Below are 22,421 nucleotides of genomic sequence, written 5' to 3'. Positions count from 1 at the left end.
TGGCTTTAAAAAGTCATTCATCTAGGGTTCCTGTAGAACTTTCTGACTTTCGATATGATTTAACCTAAAAGCTTGATCTTGAACACTTTCTGGTTTAGGGATTTCTTGATTGTGTTGAAGTTTAATGGCTGCTCAGCTATGTTCTTGCAAATATTTATAAATAATTATTTTCAGGAACAATTAGAGGCATAGTGATTTATGCTCCATTTTTCCTTCCTTTCTCCATGTTCCCACAGCAGGTGTGCAGCCTGTTATTCTGCATGAAGTCTGTAGCATGCGCTGCCAGGGCTTCCCTCTTCTTCTTTCCTCTTCCTTTGGTGTGATTAACTTTGTGCAACTTAGCAGTTACCTTCACAGTAATCGGTCTCAGAAAGTGGCCCTAACTTCTGAAGTAACTTTTGTTTTTCCAGTTTACTGTATTCCTCAGCATGCAATTTCAGGGAAAGGTATAAAGCTTATCTGGGCCTCTCAGTTTCAGTGTCTGCTAGGTAATTTACGTTTTGTTCCCTACACATCCAGTAAACATTTTGAAGTGCTGTTAAAGCAGAAGACTTAACATAGGCAGGAAGAGACTTCATAGATACAAATAAACACTCTCACACTGTGGATACTGAACAGGTGAAATACAGAGTGGGGTTCAAATTCTTGACCTGAAAGAGCGGAAGCCAGTGGATTCAAATCAGTGGTCACATACTTGTTACCTTTCAAATACGGAGAATTGAGCGTATGGAAATGAATTTCCAGTTCCTATTGAAATACCTGTCAAAGCAGCTGTAATATGTTTAAGTCTGGTATTGCAGGTGTTAGGATGAGTGGTAATATGTATTTTTGTCCTTATGTATATACATATACAAATACTTGTACACACAGCTGTATGTTTTTGTAGTTGGGTTTTTCATTCTTCATTAGAAAAAAACACATTGATTTGTTCTTTTTACTCTTTTTTCCTGTTTTCTTTTCTACTTCAGTGCTTTTTGCTCTGTACCCTTTCACATCACTTTCTCTGCTTTTATTATGCTCATCATCAGCTTCTTGCATGTTCTTTTGCTTATGTATGATTTCCACTCATCCCACAGTCTTTCAGGCTTTGAGTGCACCTGGTACTCTCCGCAGTCTTTGTGCCATGTGTACCGTGTACTAACTCTGAACAGAGTTATGTAGAAGGTAACTGGGACAAAGCCAACTTTGTAAATATTTGAGAGCAGAAGGAGTCGTCATTTCCACTGATAATCTTGCAAACTGAACAAGCTTCAGGATTGAGAATCCACATAAATCTTGTCCATTCTTGTGATGAGCTCAAGTATCTGTCTTGGATGAGTACATATAAAAAGTGAAGTACTCTGTTGGATTACTACATAATTTTTGCTTGGGGTCTAGATTTTTATCTTACATTTACATCACTGCATAGTCCCTAGTTATGATATTTAAAAGCCAGTGTAAGGCAGTAGAATATTAACTGTTATTAACTAACTAGTTTTTAACTGTTTGTTTGACATGAATGAAACTGAGCCGTGGCAAGAACTTCCTTCGGCCACCACCGAGATGGTGGCCTAAATCCTTCAGAAACAAATGATTTTGTAAGTCTCAAAATACTATCCCAAGAGTAGGGCCCATCCATTTGAATGTGTTTTTTAAAATAATAAACAAAAAAAAAGATAAAATCCTTGATGCAAACAAGATACCTCTCCCACCTGGAAGAGGACGAAAAAAGGACAATATGACAGATATTAGCTGCTTTGCTACGTGTACTGCTAGAAAGAAAATATTATAAGGTGGTTGTGTGGCACTCTTCACTGAAGAGAACAGAATTATTGAAAATAATTTTGTCACCAAAATTTTGGCTGTAGAGTTTTGTTTGTTTGCTTTTAAGTGTTTATAAATGTCAGTACACATATTTACTTTTTAGCCTGACTTGCTTATTTATGGCTATGCTAAGCTGTGAATTTATACAACTGGTGTGAGTCAATTCCTTCCTGGCTCCATTTTCTTGCCTGTGTTGAAGAGATGAAGTGTAACTAAATGCCGTTAATAGGAATGAAAACTACGATATGTGAGTGTTGTTTGAGGGTAGTTGAGGTAGTTCTGTTTTGAGGGGTTGTAGAAGCTTCCAGTTCTGTGTTTTCTTTTCTGGAGAAGGGTGGGATTTCAGTTTTTGCCTGAATTCTGTATAATCCCCCTCGAAATCTTATGACCTAAAGGTGGTGATAGAACTAGTGACTGGGAAATGAGTAAGTGGCAGCATGATCCTGGGGTGGTAGGCTGAGTTGAACAGCACCAGAAGGTCATGTGTGGTAGGGAAAAAACACTTTTGCATGGTGTGCAAGACCACCTCCATCCTTGCTTTAGGGAGATGACTTCTGTGAGTTCAGTCTCCTTTCTACTGAAGTCAGTGACTGTTCTTCCATTAACTTCGCTGAGAGTTGGCACCGGCCCTAATTTAATACTGCTTGGAGAACGTGTACTTCTGGCAGTGTTTTCCACTGGAAGCAGGAAGGTTTCCTAGGAAACCCATAGACTAGAGTGGCTGTCCTCCGTTCTTTCTGCTGGCTTCTCCCTCGGATTTGGCAATTTTTAGAATTAAATCCAATGTCAAAACGCTTCACTTTCCTTGTCACCTCCCACATAATATAGCATTTACTGTATGCTATTTGCAGCTACTCATATATGACTATGTTTCCTAAAATTACTTGGAAGAAATTTAGTCTCCATTTAATTTGTTATTCTCAGGAGGCTATTTCTTGATTATTAACTGTGTGTGGTCTTGGGCACTGTAGGGAGAAATGATACGGATGTGCTCTCAAGCTCCCTTCCATAGTAATTGGCAAGTTAAAACTTGGAGAAAGCGTTTGGGGGGATGATTTATCTAACGTGCAGCTATTGAGCAGTAAGCTGAATTAACCACATGCTCCAGACATGAATTGTGAATAAAATGAGAATGAGAAACCTAACCTGTTTGTAATTGGCAGAACACACCTTTGCCATTGGTTGCACATTTTTTTAATATGAACTTTAGAGAAAAGGAAGGAAAATCAGTGAGATTTTCGTGATTACAGCATATCTGAATTTTCAAACAAGGTAAGAAATGTAATTAACCAAGCCTATCTGAGGGGACCATGCAGGGTTTGGGACCACTTGTCCCAGGGTTTTTCAAAATACAGGCAAATGCCAGCGACTGTAGGCAAGAACAAAGTGGAGTGGGTGCTCTGAGTTCCCTGGGTGACTGTTGGCATTATAATGGCTTTGTCATTTGGAAAAGGGAGTGGGAGTGCTAAAGGAGCTGATGCTGTGACTTACTGCTCTCCAGAGTTCTTGGAAACTATGGGAGAGGTGCCAGAGACCTGCATGCTGGACTTCTAGGCAACAAAACAAGCATTTGCTTCTCATGTGTCTGTGTTGCAGATTGGAGTATGATAGCCACAAGGGTGTTGAGGAACAGACACACAGAAATCAGTAACGTAAATCTAGTGTATAAACTTAAGGGCTGGGCCACACTGAAATAGTTCTGAATAATCAAATCAGTTGGCTTGGTGGTGAATCTTAAATAATCAGTGAAGATATTGTGGTGTGATATTGGCACCAGGACAAGATCTGCTGTTCTAGGGGAGCAGCTTATATTTATTTCAGTGAGTGATGCCATCCTGGTTTGTGTTTTTTAACAGTTATGGAGTAGCGAGTGAAGGAAACGCTGGGCTGTAGAAAAGGCAGAGTTGGTACTATGTGGGAAAACCAAAGAAACGGAATTGTTTCAGAATTTATTTGAGATAAAACATGAGATGGCATGCAAATGGCCAGTAATTGTATATCGCTCTGGGTTTGAGTGCTTGCCTCTTCCAGATAAATTGAAGACTTAAACCTGAAGTCAAGGGAAGCAACTTCACTGAAACATGGTCAGCAAAGACCCCAAATGGTGACATTGTAATGCATTTTGAAACTCTTCAGTTTATTTGCAAAATTGCCTCTGAGAGTGCAGTGAGAAGAAATTTGATGACATTTGAGGCAGTTAAAAAGTAGTAGGATCTCTTGTCCAAAAGACATTGAATCAAATTCAGTTTCTTTGAGAATGTGGTGTATGATGGGTTTCCAGGTCCACATACAGCTTGGTGGCCCGTCGTAATTTGGGAGGACACCAAGTCCTGGATTATTAAGGGACCACAAGGTATGAGCCACACTGATTTCAAAGCACAACTAGGATAAAATATCTTTAATTTTAGCCTCAGGAAATTAGGTATTTTCCTCCTTGGCACTGATTGTCATAAAATAGGCAAGTATAAGCCAGTAATTTGTACAAAGTTAAAATAAACTATTTTGTGATAGGAATTTGGTGTGTTTGTTGGTTTAAAAAAAGAAAGTCTAAAACCTTGACAGTGTTCCAGCTTCATCTGATTATTAGACCATGTCTATGGCGTCGTTAATGAGATCTATCCAGATTTGTCTCTAAAAATAGCAATGGACAAATAGTAAGTGTTTGATGTAGAGGGTCACCTTGGAACAGTTCCACTCTCCTGTAATGTCAGTCTCTTTTTACTCAGTTTCACTAAAGTAGTTATCTGGCTGTAAAGCAGTTCAGGCAGTAATGTAGGGTGTCATATATATTCCTTTAATTATTATGATCTTCCTTGTAGCAATTATAATTTCCTTTATTGCAGATAACAGTGAATTGGTAGATAAAAGTCACTAGGCAGATATGAAAAGTTGTATGTAGTAGCTTTTAGATTGCAGGCATAGTAGCTGGTTCTTGTTTAACTTTGTTTTTTTGAATTCAAAGATTCTTTTGAAACGTCAATTGAAAAGAAATAAAAATAATAAGAATATATCATATTCTTACAGTAGATAACAGAATCCACTTGTTTGTCTCACTGATAGGCATTATGTGAGATGTAGCCTTTTTTCTTCAAGTGCAGAGGAAGAAACCTCTGTATGAATGCCAGAAGCATCTCTTGAATAACTTTTCTCAGTCTACATTGGAAATTTTTCCTTACTGCTTGTATTGCTCCAAAAAAACCCCACAAAAAACTATTAAACTCCTATGTTTCTTTGGACAGTATACCAACTTTGCTGCACTCATTTGTTCCTGTATGGGAGGTTGTTGGTGGGACTCAGGTATTTTCCTGTGTATAGTCCTTTCCTGGTATACAGTGGCTAAGTAAACTTGTGGCCATTATTCATACCTTGTTTGTTTGTTTAACAATATATTGAATAAACTCTTTGAGGTGTCTCTTTGTATAATTTGTTTTTCCTCCAAAAATGGTAATTGGAATTGGAAACATAGCTCTGCTGAATAATCAAATCCCACAAGAATGCCGTGACTATCCTTTCTTGTACCATAAATCTGTGGAAACCAATTACTCTCCATTATTACTATTTTTATCCCATTTATTTGGGCAAGTCCACGGTTTTGTGTAGCGCCAGGTCTGCGTTTCCTGCCTGGTAAGGTGTTGGTTTTTTTTTTTGTTGACTTCTTCACAGCTTCTGGCAGCTGTGCGCCATTTTGTGGCATGGCACCATTTTGTGGCATGGCGCCATTTCGCAGGCCGCCATTTTGTGGCATGGCGCCTGCCCAAGCTGCGCCCCTCCTGGGCTCAGGCGTTTGCCCCGCTCCCCTCCCGCTGTGCCCCAGGGAGGCCTCGCCTCCTTCGGCTGGTGGTCAAAGGAGCGGGCCTGGTTATTTGGGTTGGTTTGAAGTGATGGGGGGTTGCTTTTACTCCGTTCTGTCTGTAATTAGTGTGCCAGATCGTTTGTATTTAAAAAGAGTTTAGTGAAGGCGTGTTTTGCAATGGAATAAGGCATGAGATGAAACAGGGAAAAAAAGGAAATGGATTGTCAGAGACAAGTATTTCACTGTAAGTGAAAGAATGATTTTATCAAGTTTAGAGTAGTTTACCATGTCACTATAATCTCTTGCTGACAATATTAAAGTTTAGCTTCCGATGCCTTTCAGTGTTTTATCAGGGGACTTGACATTTGTGTAAGGTATCAGTAAGGACATAAGTACATAGGTACAGTTGCCTTTGTAAAGTTGATGCCAAGGCATCATAATCCAGTAAATTTATGGCAGGTTTTCAACTTCAGTAGTGCCAGAAATAAAATTAATCCAAGGTGGAAGTGTCCTTTTGAGAGTTCAAATCCTTCTTGGAATTGCTTTTCGCATCCCCTTCCGGCTTTTTTGCAAGTAAGCATTTACCATTTGGGGAAAATGTTGGCTGTACTAGTACACCAAACTCCCTTTTCCCTTTCTCATTTACTTGAAATTGAGGTTAACAAAGCCGGTTCCAAGCCAAGTGGTACATACGAGTGATGATTTTTGTCCCGAAGAACGGCACTGACTCGAACAGTATGGAAGTGCTGATGCTCTTGCTTTGTGCAAGAGCCCATAATGACAAAGTATTCTTGTCAGAGTACATAATGAAACTATAAATTGTTTTCATGAGTGCTGTGATATTTGGTCTCTTGCGGAGCACATTGAGAAAGTATTTAGTACCACATCTCATGTGCGTAACATCAGAAATAGATATAGATACATAGAATGAGAAGTGTCAGGTGATGGGTGAGAAGAATCTGCTGATTGAACACCACGTTAAGTGAAAAAAGTTGCTTGAAACTTCTGATAGGTAAAATTCAGCCACTGCAGGAAAGGGTGATGTCGACATTACTCTCTCTTCCTCTCAATAGGGAAGGGCAGCGAAGCAGATCAGACTAATGCAGAAGAGCTAAGATTTGCAAGCTGTGCTTCTCTTTGTGCATGAGCCCTGCACATAAGAGGCGGTGACAGGAGGGGAAGGCTCACTTCTGTCTTCCCTCTCCCTTCACATGCTTGCAATATTCCTGCATTTTTAACATCCTTTCGGCTCAACAAGCATGTATAGTATCACAGCACACCGAGGGACTGAAGTCATTTCTTTTGCCTGTGCCTATAGGGTATCACACTATAATTGATTCAGGTACATTTCAGTTGCCACTCACGCCACCTTTTCTATCATGACATGGCTGTCTTGCACTACCTGGGAGGGAGACTGAGCCCGGAGGATATTGCTGGCAATGGGGAGGGAAGGGAGGATTGGGTGAGAAGTGCCTGTTAGTAGCAGAGCTGTATTGTGGAGACAACTAGAAATTTTCATACTGTTATATGAGGCAAAAGAAGAGAAATGTGAACTGATGAGTTTTCTAATGCACAGTAGTTAGGAGAGCATGTGGCCTTGCAAGTGGATTTCAGGATTCTGAAACAATACATTTCTTTTCTGTGGTTATTAACAATAAGCTAAGAAGACTTGTGACAGAGTTTGATCCCCTGCAGAGAATCGTCTTCGGTCTTCTCAGAGAAAAGCTTGAGAGTGTTGAATCCAGTACAAATGGCTTGCTACAGTTATTTTATTTCTTTTTCCTCTTCTGCAGTATCTGGTGTGCAAGAGGAAGCTCGAAAGTAAAAAGGAGGCATTGCTAATCCTTTCCAAAGAGCTGGACACTTGTCAACAGGAAAGAGACCAGTACCAGCTCATGGCCAATCAGTTGCGGGAACGACACCAGTCTTTGAAAAAGAAGTACCGGGAGCTGATTGTAGGTTGTTCTTTACAAATGCTGTATAACTGGGGGAGAAGAATCAGCCTGAATATCAAAAGCAGTCTGTAATGCATGCTGTAAAAAACATTTAGGTACTTGTTTACAGTAGCCCTGCAGTTGTACCGTCCTGATCATATTATTACTCATTTGTTCCGCATTGATGAGGTAGTGGCTGTTATATAAGACACAGAAAGACAGTTTGTGCTCTGCGAAAATTATTTGCAGTCATAATTCCATTTAAAAACTGACTGCAGCATTATTATTCCACAGCAACTTAATGTACCGTTATGAAAAACAATGCAAAGTAAATTTGTAATGACCTGCTGTTCCAGAAATGTAAACAAATCTTAAGCCTTAGAGAAATTTTTAACGTGGAATTAATATTACTGGTATTAATCAACATGCAGTAGTTTAGAAACAATTTTGAAAACTTTTAAGTTAAAATGCATGGTTTTTAAAATTTGATCTGCAAAGTTAATATAGATGCTGGCTTTGGAAATAAGTTGCCAATAATGTATGTCTGTTTATTTGTAGGATGGGGATCCATCCCTTCCCCCTGAAAAGAGGAAACAGGTAGGATTTATTTTCAGTTGACAATATTATTCTGCTATGAAAGTTTTTTGCAAAACTGAAAGTATTAACCATGAAAACTGGTAAAAAGCAAACATTTCTGTACACCAGTATTGAATTGAGACTTCTTGTGCTTTCTTGTAAATATATTTCATTCTGAAGTATCTGAACCATCATTAATTAGAATATATGGCTATTGCTTTTATGTTCACTTAAGACTGAAATTGGTCAGTGTACAGAGACTTGAGATTCTTTATCTTGTTGTTTATCCTTCTTGTTTTGAATCCTAAAATGGATTCGTGCCAGAACCTCTCATACTTCAGAAGCAGTTTGGGAATACATTGTCTACATCCCATAGTTGTTAATTTATTGTTGTGAGTACTGTTTTCCATTAGGTACTCTCCCAGGTCATTTGGGTTCCATGGGTTATAAGTGGTAAGAAAAACTGTAATTGCATTTTATGGTTCCCCTGAAAATCTTTTTGCCTACTCACTTTTTTTTTCCAGAGAACCACAGACTGTGTCCCTACTGCAGGATGTTGGTTGTCACAGCCTGATACTATCTTAATTTCTAGAGAAAAAATAGCACCCAAAGCAAAATGTGTGAGAAGGGAGGGTAGGAGAACCCAAAGGACAAAAGTTGTTACTTTAATTGCTAGTCTTGAAAGTCTCAGACTTGGACTGCTTCAAACGTGGGTCAGAAGTTTTACTGATCACCCTTTCCCGAGGAGTTTGCATGTAGTTCTTGCTATTTTATTAACATTTTAGGGGCTTGGAGTTTTGGTGGTTTTAAACTAAACTTAGAGAGGTAATACATTAACACCTTCATGCACGTAAATAGCTGCCAAGAAGTCAGTGTCTCAGCATAGAATCATTTAACTTGCTTGTTACTTCACATAATTTATCTGAAATTCTGTTATTTCAGCAGAGTTCCAATAAAAGTTTATGGCCAGATAAGGGTTTGTGCATTGTGACTACTCAAATTGGAGCTGAAGAATATGCAATTGAAATGAAAAAAGCTCCCAGCAATGCAGTATATGGATCATTACAGAGATTAGTAGGAAGGGAGATCTGCCATCCCATGCATGTTGTTCTCATTCCTCTCCCATATTTCAAAACAAACAAATGTGAGGTTTGCTTCTAAAGTATTGGCGGAATTTAGTCAAAAATCACAGTTGCAGTTGCGTTAAGTTTTGGGAAATCTTAACGTGTTAAGTGCTTGGAAAGTCATTTATTATTATGATCTTTTTTTTTTTTTGTGTGTGTGTGAGGAAGTTACACATTCATGCTGAGTAACAGAGAAAGAAAGAAAATCTTGTTCTCAAATGGGGTCATTGTAGGGATCTCCCCCAAGGACAATAATATTTTAGGCTGTACATTAACAGGCTGTTAGCGCACTTCATAAGTTTTCATTTCCCCCTTGAAGTTTGTCTGTAGCATACAAGGTATATAATCTGGAGTAGTTAGGACAACCTTTCTGAAGAAGAGTGTAGTTTTAATTTGAGAAGTGCATCAAAACATAATAAAACAAAGTTTTGAACATTTTTTCCATTATTCACGTAAACACATTTCTTAGAGAGCCTTTTCTTATCTAAGAAGGAGTTAAGTTCTCCATGCTCTTTTGGACTTTGCCATCCACTTTTTGCCCAAAAACCTAGCTGCCTGCTCAGAGAAATTTGTTACCTCCCAGGCGCTCTATAAAAACAGAGATCTCGATCCTGTAATGAATTTTGTGTGACACAAACGTACATGCTGTTCTTGTGGTCAGGAATGAGATGAAAACGTGACCTGCTGAACAATTTGCTGTCCCTTACATTTCTGTACTACAAATGAGAAATGATTGTTGAAATTGCAATTTACAGCCCTAAATGTAATATGTGGGCTGGATTTGCTAATTTCTTGTCCTTCATCTCTTCATTTTTCACCTTCATTACGCTTTGTGACTTCTTAAAATATGTTCTCTTCCATAACGTGCCTTCTCTCACTGTTTCACAACACAGTTTTCTTTTTTTCAATGGAAATGTCATGCAACTGGGCAATTTCAATCAGCAAGCAGTTACAGACTGTGTTTGTGTGGAATTGGTTTCATATAGAGGGTATCTTAACGTGCAGTGCTCTGCAGTGTTTTCTTTCTCCAAGCTGTGCGTGTGGTGGTACACATCTCTGACATAAACCAAGATCGCTCTAGGTGTACACCTTCTGCCAGCCAACAGAAGCAGGAATGAGAAATTGTGCTATTGTAATCTCATCTCCTGCACTAGTTTTTTGGCTTTTTGTATTGTTAGCACAGCCTATGAGCAGTAAATGCTTTCCTGGCCTCTTTTTATACCAAATACTCGCTATTAAATGCTGCAGCTGAATGGCATGTCATGTTGTGCCAGGTGCGGGGTAATTGTTGGATAACTAACGGAGTGGTGAAATGTTTCAGGAAGGTAAGGGTAACGAAGAGTTGATTTTGATGTGAGAATTCACCAGAGATGATAAATAACAGACACTCCCAATTTTGAAAGGTGTGTTAAAATGTTGCTCTGTCTACAGAGTCTCTGCTGTGCAGCTTTATTTTTTTAATCTGTTTGTCAGACTAAAAGTCTCATCAGGAACTCTTTCCTGGAAGTCACGGCCCTTGACTCTGTTAGAAGTACCCAGAGTTGTACGAAGGTGATTCAGCGAAGCCAAGACTCTGACTGCTTCAGCCATCATTGACATCACGGGAGCACGTTAACCACTCACTGAGCCTTTGGTCAGACAGCTTGGCTTCTGTAAATTCATGAGCGTGGCATTTGGGGGCAGGCAGAACATCCGAAAGGCTGGAGGTCGCAGGTGGCAATATGTTGTGACATGCTGCAAATGGACTCATCTCCATCCTTTTCACTTCTGCTTCCAGCTTAATACACTCAGTTGTCACAGCTCAGTTTCGAAACAAGCTTCAGGGATTACTTTATGACTCTTTGACATCATCAGAAAAAAATGACTAGTGTGGCTATTTGTTAATTAATGGATTCAGAAAGTTTTGCTAGCCTTGTGCTGGGGCACAAAAGCTGCATTCAGAGTCCTGTGAGATAAAATCTTCAGATAAAGCACAGTACAGGGTAAGCAATCATTTTGTATTTATCTCACACGGGTGCTGTGAAGATTAATGTGATTTCCTCTTTTGTTCAGAGGGTTTGAAGACGAAGAACATTATGCATGTGCCAAGTTGAGACCTGTGCGCTTCGCTCGGGTTTGTAGGTGCGTGTCTGACTGCTGTAGTGTGAGGCAGCAGACAAAAACCAGTGAGATCCTTTGCTCTTGCGACACTTCAGAGAACAACATTCCCATGGATTTCAAAATGCGAGAGCATCGTCACTGGAGAGATTTTTGGTTTCTGCATGTTGAAATTTGGCATCCCATTGACAGGAACAGGTGACAGTATGCAAAATTCAGAATTTCTTGGCCACGCTGTGAATTATGTTTTGTGAAATGACACTGTTGCTCTTCAACATGTAGATTCTGCAGTAAACAAGAGGCTAGGAGAGATGAAATGCTGATTCTAGCAGATGTGACAGGCCCTCTTCAAAATTCTGAGTGCTGTGCTTAAAACAAACTGTTCTCTGGTTGCTGTGTCTTACCTATTGGTGGAATATGGATGGTGGAAATGTATTGGTGGAGTAGGGATGCTAGTCCACACCCATGCACCTGAATACTCTTGATAAATATTCTGTTAATCAGTCACAGCATACAGTATGTTGAAGAGATTTTTTTTTTGGCGTTATAACATAGTTTAACTTGTCCCTAAAGTCTCCAAGCAGCTATTTCTGTTAAACAAGCTCCTGAGGTGTTCGAGACCAGGTTAGATGAGGCCCTGAGCAGCCTGACCTTGCACGTGGTGGTGCTGTCCATGGTAGGGGGTTGGAACTGGGTGATCTATGAGGACCCTGCCAACCTAAGCCATTCTGTGATTCTATGAAACAATCTTCTGTCCTAGCGTAGGAGTCTTTGTATAAGCCAAATTTAATAATTTCTCTTTGAATACGTTCATCTGCTGCCAACAACAACAACAAAAACCTGATGCAGTACTCTCCTGTATGAAGTACGGGGAGAACTGAAGTACCTTATGGAACCTCCACATTGAAGGAATTGCTGCCAACTAACTTCTCATGGTATCTGTGGGGCCCAAGCTGCACCGCAGATATAAGAGGGGCCCAACAAAGCTGGCTAGTACATGAGGATCACCTCCTCCTAGCTCAAAAGTGAGGCATCCTAACAAAGAGGAAGTCAGGCAAAATTCCAGGAGGCCTGCATGGGTGAACAAGGAGTACCTGGCCAAACTCACGGACCCGTTTTAAGTGCATTTTGTTTAATATGCCCAGGACTGTAATTTTAGAAGTCTGCTGTACATAGTTGTTCAACCTAAAAAGAGGAATAATTTTTGCTTTTTATAGTAAGGAACCTGTAGTGCTAGGAGGGGTCATCTCTTCTGCCTTGGAGTCAGCAGTGCTAGTTGGTAAGCAAAGCAGTTTTTTCTGTATTAATTCAGCCACTGCAATCCTATGAAAACATTGCAGGAGAAACCACAATTAAATTTACTATCAGTCGCACCCAGCAAGCGTGCTGAATGTTTCATCAAACTTTTTTTTTTCCATCTGCCCTATAATTCGGTGTTCTTTGTTTGAAGATGTGGCTAAAAGAAAGACTGTAAACTGCAGCTCAGAAATGCCTGTTTTTATTTAAAAATAAATTTTAACTGTAGAGGTACATTTGAAGTTTCCCCTTTCTCCCCATTCCAAATTACTTTTTCAGACAGTATCACAGTGTCTAAAGGCAGAAAGTCCTTTTTTTTTTTTTTTTTTTAAATGTCAGATAAGATTTATGTGCAAGAGAATTGAGAAGTATATTAAAGAATGTGTTACTATCCATCATTTTTAAAGTGGTGTGAAGAAAAATAACACTGTGAATGTGTGGCTAGATTTGCAAAATAGTTAAGGGAGCCAAATTCAAGGGTAGTGCATAAAGCCAGAGACTATTTGGAGTTACGTTTTATTTATATTTTTTCTTTTTGGGTCATCAGTTCAAATTCTGTGGGTCAGTGGTGAGCAAAGATCTGTTGCTGTCTGACAGCTATTTACGGACTCCGGTTAATAAATAAATGCAGGTATTTTCGGCAGTAGTTTGAGATGTTCATGCACAGCTAAAATAAGTCTCTCCTCAACCTTCTGTCCCAGAAACGTTCTTGAGCATTTTAACAAAGTCTTAAGTGGAAAGGGTCAGGTCTGTGATCCCACCCCACTGAACAATTGAATCTTTTGCCCTCTGGTCTGTCCTGATTTATGTTGCTTTTGTATTTCCCTACCTAGTGAAGGCAGGTGCTTCCCACTGGGCACTCCCACGTCAATCCTTTTTCTCCGTTCTTCCTAGCATCCAGTGGGATCTTTGCCAGTGGCCTCTCTGCTTTTGGTTGAAGGAAAAAGCACTGTGGGCACAGTTTCTAATATCTAGTGTGGCAGTGGGGGTTGGACTGTGCTCAGGTCATGCAGGCAAGCTTCCTGTGGCAGACATCTAAAAGAAATTGCTTGTCATGCTGCAGAGGCTCAGGAATGCCATAAACTGAAAGTCTCCAGAGGTGGACAGAGCTCTGGAGAGATTCTCCGATACGCTTGAATGAAGCACTATCTGGTAATTACTATTACAAATGGTTGTGTTGAGAGAAGGCAGGAGACACGGACAGTTCCCGCTGTTTTGGACTGTTGCAGAGGCAAGAAAAGATGAGGCAGCAGAAGGGTGCAGACCTCTGCATCTTTCCCTGCCTTCAGCCCCAGGTGAGAAATCTCTCTGCGTCACCTGAAGATGAAGCTTTGAGTAGTATGAGTGAAAGAAGTGAAGTCTCTGGCAGTCAAAGGAGTCTTCTTAAGTTTTCACCTAGAATCAAAAGAAACTGCTGGAGAAACTGAATACAGAGAGCTGAATTTGACTAGTTTTCTGAGAATTGTTCTGTGCTACGCAGGTAAATGAAAGGAACTTTATTGTCTGCTGAAGTGACTTGTCTCGAATTTCTAAGTGAATTCGGCGTTTGGTCTGTGAATATTGAGAAGTTGCCTGGTGGAAAAATGAATCACCTTTCTCCTTGCATAGATTTCTCCCCTTTCTTCAAAAAATACACGCTTAGAGGTTCCCGAAGCCAGTCCCCCATTGTTCGCTTTATCATCTCCCAGCCATATGGTGTGTTTGCTTGTATGTGCCAAAGCCGTGCTACCAAGCCCAGGTGTCGTTCAAAGTATCTTCTTGGCCGGCTCCCTTAAGCCCAGCAGAGCACCTGAGAGTCAAATATTTCTCCTTCTATCTACTTTTAACCGCGAGCTTTAATGAGGTCTTGCCAAAACCTTTAAAACTGGGAACAATCTAAATTACATGTTGCATGGGACCTCTAAGCCAGGGAAATGAGTAATTGCTGGAGGCTGCTTCTGTGACATCGCTCGGCTGCTTTGGTGGAGCAGAAGTCGACTCGAAGCTTTGCATTAAGGAGCACGTCTATACTTAGCTCATTGTAATGCTCTTAGCATACTTAAATGAGGCTGGTTTATTTTGGTGGCTAAAACTCTCCATTTTAAAGTTTCTTCCAAAATCCCTGTCTCCAGTATAGAGGTTTTTGTCCCGTTCAGTCATTTATATGACTGACAAATAAAATTCAGCGTAGAATTGCAATCCCGGAGAAATGGTTTTAAAGGAAATAAATCTGAGCAGGACGATTTAGTATAGGCATGGTAATGCATTTCTGCAGTTACTGGGAGCCAGATTTTGACTGCAGACTGCTGGAATCCTGGCGCTGTAGCTGTAAGCACTGATTAGTGAGGCTGAGTTCTTCCCAGGTGTTGAAATTACATGTGCTGCTGCACTGTTAGGAGTTGTTCAGATTCATCATAAAAAAGGACTTTATAAATGGAAGGTTTTTGGAGAGGATTGTGCAAATAGTGTTCCTTTCAACGAGCTCAGTCTGGTTGTTGGATGGCCTTGATTGAAAGTAAGCTTTCTTCAAAGTAAATTGCATCCAGCATTAGCCAGAGATACTTCAGCTTAAATGCAATTTCCTGCAAACATGGGGGTTTTGTTTTATTTCTTTTAAACAGCCATTAAGAAGTACCTCTCAGAACCACTGACTGAATGTGTTGTGAAGCTCCTTGGTTCATTCCGTGTATAAATGACTTACTCATTTGTTTCACATGTGGAAAAAAATGAATTCTTCCAAAGCACACTTGAGGAACTGTTCACATTGCTTAGGTGGTTGCTGTCTTGAAAACAAAATGACAGGCAGGTAATTTTGGCCCTGCAGTTTTTGGATATTCACAGTTTTTGCTATTACAGTCTTTTCCCAAGTTACTTTATTTGTTGTCTTCAGGTTTATCAGTAATTCAAAAGATGCTTTAATCTCTTCCAGAATTGTGGGAAGGTTACTTTCTTCTGAGCCTTTGATCTCAGACCACCTGAAGAAGACACTGTAGCAGTGAATCAGGCTTGAAACAGTGACTCTAGCAGGAAGCATCAGTTGCTTGAGTTATTTTTCCTGTTCAGAAGTTTGAAACCATCGCCTCATTTAGTCCAGTTGGAGTTTGGAGCCAGCTTCTTCATGTACCGATGTATGAAAGTTCCAGTTGATTGTAGTTCAGTAGTCTGATCCTGCAATTGGTTGGATGCATGCCTAGCCATAGTCATGCCAACAGTTGTCTCAAATACAAAACAAGACGTGGAAATAGCATTCAGTAAACAGATTGCAGTGGCTGTCAGAACCTTGTTGGTTTGATAGTGTATGGGCTTTAAAGAGAAAGCTCCACAAATACATCCTATGAGACTGTCAAGTGAGAATGACAGGGTAGGAAAGCAGGACTGCAAAAGAAAAAGAGATCAAAATGGAGAAATGAGGGAGCAGAAATAGGAGAACAGCAAGTAGGGGCACTAAAAGTGAACGGCAGGTATTAAGAGAGAGCTGGGAACAGTCAGCTGATGCATTGGCCTCAAACCCAGGGACTGTGTGTAAGGTTAACCTAGAAATACAGCCTCGTGGGGCTTTACCAAGTCATGCTTCGAAGAGCTGAAAATTCTTTTTCCAATTTTTTTATACCCTTCAGGTTTATGGCACCGGATGACATTACCTACGTGACCATAGGAAATGTCTGGAGAGACTGTGTGTTAGCCACCTTGATTATTGTAATGCTCTTAGAAGAGATGTCATTTTGATATGCTTTTCCTGTGCTGAGTCAATATTTGTGTATTTCTGAGATATTTTTAGGGGCAAATATAATGCATTTATTTGTAGTATTTGTTCTTTTTCAGCCATCAGAGATTGGAAAGGAAGGTAGTGCTTATTTTTTGGTTAGTGATCAAGCTGATGGAATTTAATTGTAAAAGTATAGACCAGACTTCTCATCTTACGACTTAGTAAGATAGTGTGAGTGGTAACTTTTGACTTACCTGGGGGGCTTTTTGTTTGTTTCTTCTCTGAGTGAATTAATTTCTAGCTTTCATGCCTTTTTGCTGAGGGTTCCTTACTGCCTAACACCACAAGTCACACCATGTCTGAAATTTTGTGCCTCTGGATATCCATGGTACAGCTCCACACAGGGACGGGGACTCTGCCTGGCATCTGCCTTACTGGATAGCACTCTGGTTTAAACACTATGAGAGAATATAATCAGATCATAATTATTTCTCAGCTACACCATTTGTCTAATTATATGTAAGTTTAAAACTGTAATTTTGGCAACTTTATATAAATACTGTCAAAGCACTCTGTGTTTTGTTCTTTGTGCCAGCCAAGACACCAGAACTAGGATAGATATTTTCACTTTGTTTTGCTTGGGTTTTGTACGCTGTTCTGGAAGTGGGGATGCACACATGCTGTGTGTGTTGTCTGCTGTTGAAGATGAAGGAGCCCTGGTGACCTTTGTTCTCTTTCTAGTGAAGTGTAAAGGCTGGGTACCAACAACAATAAAAATTGTTGTTAGATAAAGAGTCAATCTAGTGTTTTGTTTCAGTCACCACTTGGACTTTTCTCCGTAGGCTCTAACTTTTGAGTGATACTTGCTTCTTTTCTAGGCAAATCTTACTCAGCTACTGAATGAGGCTCAAGATCGAAATAAGCATCTGGGAGAAGAAATTAGGGAGCTTCAGCAGAGACTGGGAGAAGTACAAGGAGACAATAAGGTACTACCAACTTACTTTATCTGTAAATAATCTGGAATATGTAAACTGTGCTGGCATTTTACATTTACTTCTTAGGAAAAAAAGAAATAAATTAAAACAATGGGTTACAGTACTTCTAGAATATTTGCGTTATAATAAATTCTCAAAACAGTAGAACAAAACAAGCACATGTAGGATACCAGAAATGCAGCTTATTTTATATTTTTGTATTCTGCTTTTGCTCACTTAACCTTAATTATAAATTCTGCATCGTCTCTCGCTTTAATGATCTCAGGGTTGTTTTTTTTTAAATATATTTTATTAGTAATATTTCCCCTTATATGCATAAGCATTTCATCTTCGTCATCTGATATTTTTCACTGCAATGGAAATGCAAAATGTTAGTAGATGATAAAACCAGGAGAGGCGTAATATTTCCGTTCAAAAATATGGAGCAGGTGATCTCAAATATATATAGTTATCTTTGTATTAAGCCCTCATCCTGTTCCCCTTACATAAACAATTTATTTTATTGCTAAATTTAGCACGTTATGTGGAACATTGCTCAAAATCTGCCATTTGGTATTAATCAAACTCCTGTTGTCTCTGTTAATTGAAATATTTAAACTCAAGCCAAATGTGTGTAACATTCACAGCTGGAGCGTATGCGAAAGTACATTCAAAGATCAAACTGGGGAGAGGTTGAATCTGAGACCAGGTGAGGTGGTTCACAAAGTAAAAAATGAGATGAATGATGAGCAGCAACTTTCCTCCCTGCACTCCTGTTTTAACGTTAAGGGATTTAAAAATGTGACTAGAAAGAGTTTTTATTTTAGTTGTTCGGGTGGGTTTTTTCTTCCCATGTTATTTTATTTCAAACATAAGCATGTTGCGATAATGCAGTGTTATTCAGTGTTTGTCACAAAGGTCTTCCCTGGAAGGGTGGAGGGAGTTGGTGCAATGGTCATATGAGACCTGAATTTGTGGTATGCAGAGCGTTTTGTGTAACTTCTTCAAAGACCAGCTTCCCCAGGGCTCTTTCTATTTATGTATAATCTTTTGAACTCTACCACAGCATAGAAGGCAGCGCCTTGCAATTCCCAGGTATGAATGTTACAGCCTTCCCCAAACCAGTCCTGAACATGTAAGAAGGATTTGTCAATCCAAGCAGAACACAAAGGCGGTACAATTACAGCATATTTAAATATCGAGGTTTTGTACCTGTTCTAATTCCTTATAACAACATCATCTTGGTTAACACAGAGCCTGCTTCTTTGTGATCAAAATGGCATTGTTTAGACCTGCCTTTGCAACTTAACTTGGTACTAGCTGGTTGTCTGTGGAATATCTGTATTCTTGGCATGAATTTAAATTCGTGACTCTTACAAGGAATGGAAGAATATAAAAAGAGTCATTCCACCCACCATGCCCCTGTCCAAAAGGTGCAAAATACTGCATCACTAAATAAAGAGGGGGAGGAATGAATCGCATCAGAGAGGGATTAATTTAGACTGGGATTTTCATTTTTGGAACACACTCTTCACTTTTCTAGTAAAGGAGAAATAGAGCTTATTTTAGAGTCAGGTTGCTGGTTTTTGAAGTGCCTAAAAAAGCATTGCCATCTCTCCGAGGGATTTAACACTTTCCTCCTGTGTCTGATTTTTCTGCCTTCTAGCTTTGGTGATAAAATTCTACGCTTGCTCCCGAAGCTGTTCTGTTCTGCTCATCAGTTCTCCTGTACTGGCAGCTGGGTTACTTGAGGCGCTGAAGTCCAGATAACGCATGGGATATATAAAAACAAAACAAAGCACTGTAATAATTTGCTTGTTCTTACATTTTTTCCCCTGCATTCTTCCCTTTGCTTTTTCCAAAGTGAGGGAGGGCATCTTGCCCAGCTGGCCTACGTCAACCTCACTTCTGGCAAGAGATGAACAAACAGCTGCTTTTGCAGCAAGTGAAGCTGCTTATGGATGAACAATTCTGCCTGTGTCTGAGCAGGGGTGACTCATGCAGGCTTTGTCACTGAGTGGCAAGAGCTTTGTAGGACTAAAAAAGAAAAAAAAAACACAACTCTTTAAATATCACACATTAGCTCTATTGATAATAAAATGTTTTGAAGGCTTGACTTGTTTTTAACTGCTTTAATGTTTGCTGCTAGTAGGGTACAGTCACTTGGATTAGCGAGAAGACCTTAAACTGCTGAGAGTTGACGTGTTTCTGAAATCATGTTAAGTACGTCATCAGTTAGGCAATGACAAATTGCTTGCATTTGGCTTAACTGGACTAATTTTTTCATTTAGTTTCAACTAGAGTCAAATAGGCAGAAATAAAACTTGTCCAGGAAGTCTCTGGAAGGATTCGTTGCTGCAGTTTCAGAAATCTAGCAGCAGTCAGACTGCAGCACTCCAGCAACAGATATGTACCACTATTCATTTTTATGATTGATCACAATCTCGTATCAGCTCTGACACATGAAAACTCTTCTATGTTTATGATACAGTTATTTGTAAATCCTGCCTTTCCTCACATTCTGGCAGCAATGCGTGGAGAACAATTACTGAAATGTAGAGGAGGATTGTTATGAAATCTCATTCTTTGTCATAAAGGGCAGAAAATGGAAGGCACAAGAGAAACTGGAGGCTTCTGGAAGACTAGATGACTCAGTTGCCTTCACTTGTATTCCTACCCATGGAAAGAAGTTATTTTGTAAGCTGTCGAGGGCAGTGCTAAGTGAGAGGAAGATGCATGGAAAACGGTAACTGCTGTGTTACTGGCAGTTCCTTCTTGTAAGGCAGCCACAGTGCAGAACATTAAATGTGGTGCATATGTTTGGGCAGAACTGGGAGGTAATGCTGCAGATTTGCATAGTTGTGGTCAACCCCTTAGGATTTTGTAGGCAATGTGGTGAAGATAATTGCTGTCAGCAACTGTGGCTAAACACGATGGTTTCTGCCTTCCACAAAGAATTCACTCTTTGTGCTTGTTCCCCTTTTCCTTCTGCATCTTTTGTTGATAACTGAGAGCATAAAACTTTGGCACAGGCGTTGCCTTTTGACTCCTGGCCTGCACACCATCCCAGCGATGCCTGTCTGGGGCATTGTTACTGCTACAGAGCTGCTACTTCATGGCTAATTATTTTAGCTGACACTGATTAAGAGAAAGGTGTAATATTTAAGTAACACAGACTGATGGCTTGAAGCACTGATTGGTTTGGTTAACAACACGTTGGTTCTTGACAAACAGGAGCTGTCTCTGGTACAGTGCCATTAATTTAAATCCACTCTGCCACAAACGCTGTTTGCAGCTTCCTGAGTGGTGTTAACCTATTGTGGCTGCAAAATGAAGTTGACTGCTTCTTTCATCAGTGATTTCTGACTGATAGAAATAAAAATAGAGCAGCCAGAGGGCAGGTGTATAAAATTTATGATAAAACACTAAAATATGACATAAACCCTTCACCCTCTGGCATAACACTTTGTGTCTGTTTGGGTCACAGCGTTTTAGGGGAAGAATTTTATAGCAGGTGGTGCTGCCTCATGAGGCATTTGCAGCGCAGAATTAGAGGACGTGGCCTGTTCTGCCCTGTCAACTCCCTGACTGGCCAACTGGCTGGGAGAAGCACTCTCTCGTTTTATGGATTGGTGTTTTACCTTGTTCTCTGCATGGTTATAGGGCTGCTTCTACAGACCGAATTTGGGTTCCTGAAGCATTTGTTTTGTAAGACTTCATACTTTTTTTTTTTTTTTCCTCAAAGTTCTCAGTAAATAGAGTTTTCTTTTCATTGGCAGACTGTTTGACCTTGCAAGTAATAATTGCTCGCGGATATAATTGCCTCTGATGCACACCCTCTCCCGGGCTGGAGGAGGGTCAGTCTTCGTGCATGAGTCACAGCTCTGATACAGTTCCCAGCCTGGTGCCTGCCGTACAGACTTCTGCTCTGCTGCAGGCACTGAGGGCCTTGGTAAACTGTGATTTTTTCCTGTTTCCAGTTTTTCTGAACAAGGTTGAGTCCTTAAAATGTTACTACATTTGTTTCCGACTACCTTTGTCACTGATAATCTCGGAGAAAGATTATAGGAATTTAATTAATCTAACTGAATTAAATCACATTACCATGCCTTTTGCTTATCAGCCTCTTAGCATTTAAAAAAATAATCCCATAGCTATAAAATCATTCCCGAATTTGCTAGCAGCCTTTTTGAGTTAATAGTTTGCTATTTGTTTTGATAAAAAATTAATAGGAACTGTATCTTCTAGCATCCATCCAGCCTTCCTGACTGTGCTGTCACTTCTCTGCGGGGAGAGGGAAATGCAGTTTGCCCAGAGGAGTGAAGTGGGGGTACACTGCTTCCCCTGAGCAAGCGAACTGCTTATCAGATCAAGTGGTACTGGCTGCACTGAGCTGCACTGAACTGGAGCTGAAATAAGCGGGGAGGATGATTTTGGTAGTCTGTCTTGCATCAGCAGGATTTTAATTGGCACATTGCAGCTCTAGTGACTGGCATCCCATAAATACCAAAGATAGATTTTAATGTACAATCTTCTACTTCAGAAGATTCATTTTTTTCTAACTCTGCACTATAATGATGTACATTAATTCCTGGGTGCAGTCGAATATGGGGAAAGTCAGGCTGGTTATCATGGCGAGCTGCTCTAGTCTCTGTGGAGCTCCTACAAGTTAGGCTGCGGGGAGGCAACACTTTTGCCTGGTTGTACACAGTATAAATAGCTGAAAATGTGAGTGCCTTGTAGGCTGTTATTGCGGTGCTCCACAATTCTTGCAAGGTAGTTGGTGTCTGCCTCAGATATTTAATACAAATGTATTTATTCAAGTCAATTTCAGCAGGCACAAAGCTGACGAGTTCATTAGATGTTTGCACATCTGGGCCAACACAGTTGTTGTTGGCCCATTTTTTGTTTGTTTTTAGCATGAATTACCTTTTTTGAGTAATCAAAAAACACGCAATCAAATATATAAACAGGTAAACAGGTGTTAATACGAATTTTGCACTGGTGTAGCACAGGGATTTTAAGTGCTAGAGGTAAAGTGAAGCTGGGCAAGCCAGCTTGTGTCTTTTTTTCTTAACTAGGAAAACTGCTTGTTTTCTGCTGCAGGTAACTTTAAGATCTGCTTGTAGAACCATTTAG

The 22,421-nt window shown here is 40.0% G+C and overlaps 1 protein-coding gene across 3 annotated transcripts in view; it reads left to right on the top strand.

The window, feature by feature from the left end:
• The window catches only part of CCDC149 (coiled-coil domain containing 149), a 53,000-nt gene that overhangs the window by 3,680 nt on the left and 26,899 nt on the right, over positions 1–22,421 (top strand). For all 3 annotated transcript variants that reach the window (XM_068680039.1, XM_068680037.1, XM_068680038.1), the window contains exons 2-4: positions 7,390–7,551; positions 8,089–8,127; positions 17,187–17,294. In XM_068680039.1, the coding sequence (XP_068536140.1) occupies positions 7,390–7,551; positions 8,089–8,127; positions 17,187–17,294 (309 nt within the window). The remainder of the gene's footprint in view (positions 1–7,389; positions 7,552–8,088; positions 8,128–17,186; positions 17,295–22,421) is intronic.

The sequence above is a fragment of the Anas acuta genome, chromosome 4, assembly GCF_963932015.1.
Source record: "Anas acuta chromosome 4, bAnaAcu1.1, whole genome shotgun sequence".
Lineage (NCBI taxonomy): Eukaryota > Metazoa > Chordata > Aves > Anseriformes > Anatidae > Anas > Anas acuta.
The sequence above is the reverse complement of the archived record's forward strand: the minus strand, read 5'-3'. Positions and strand labels throughout refer to the sequence as shown.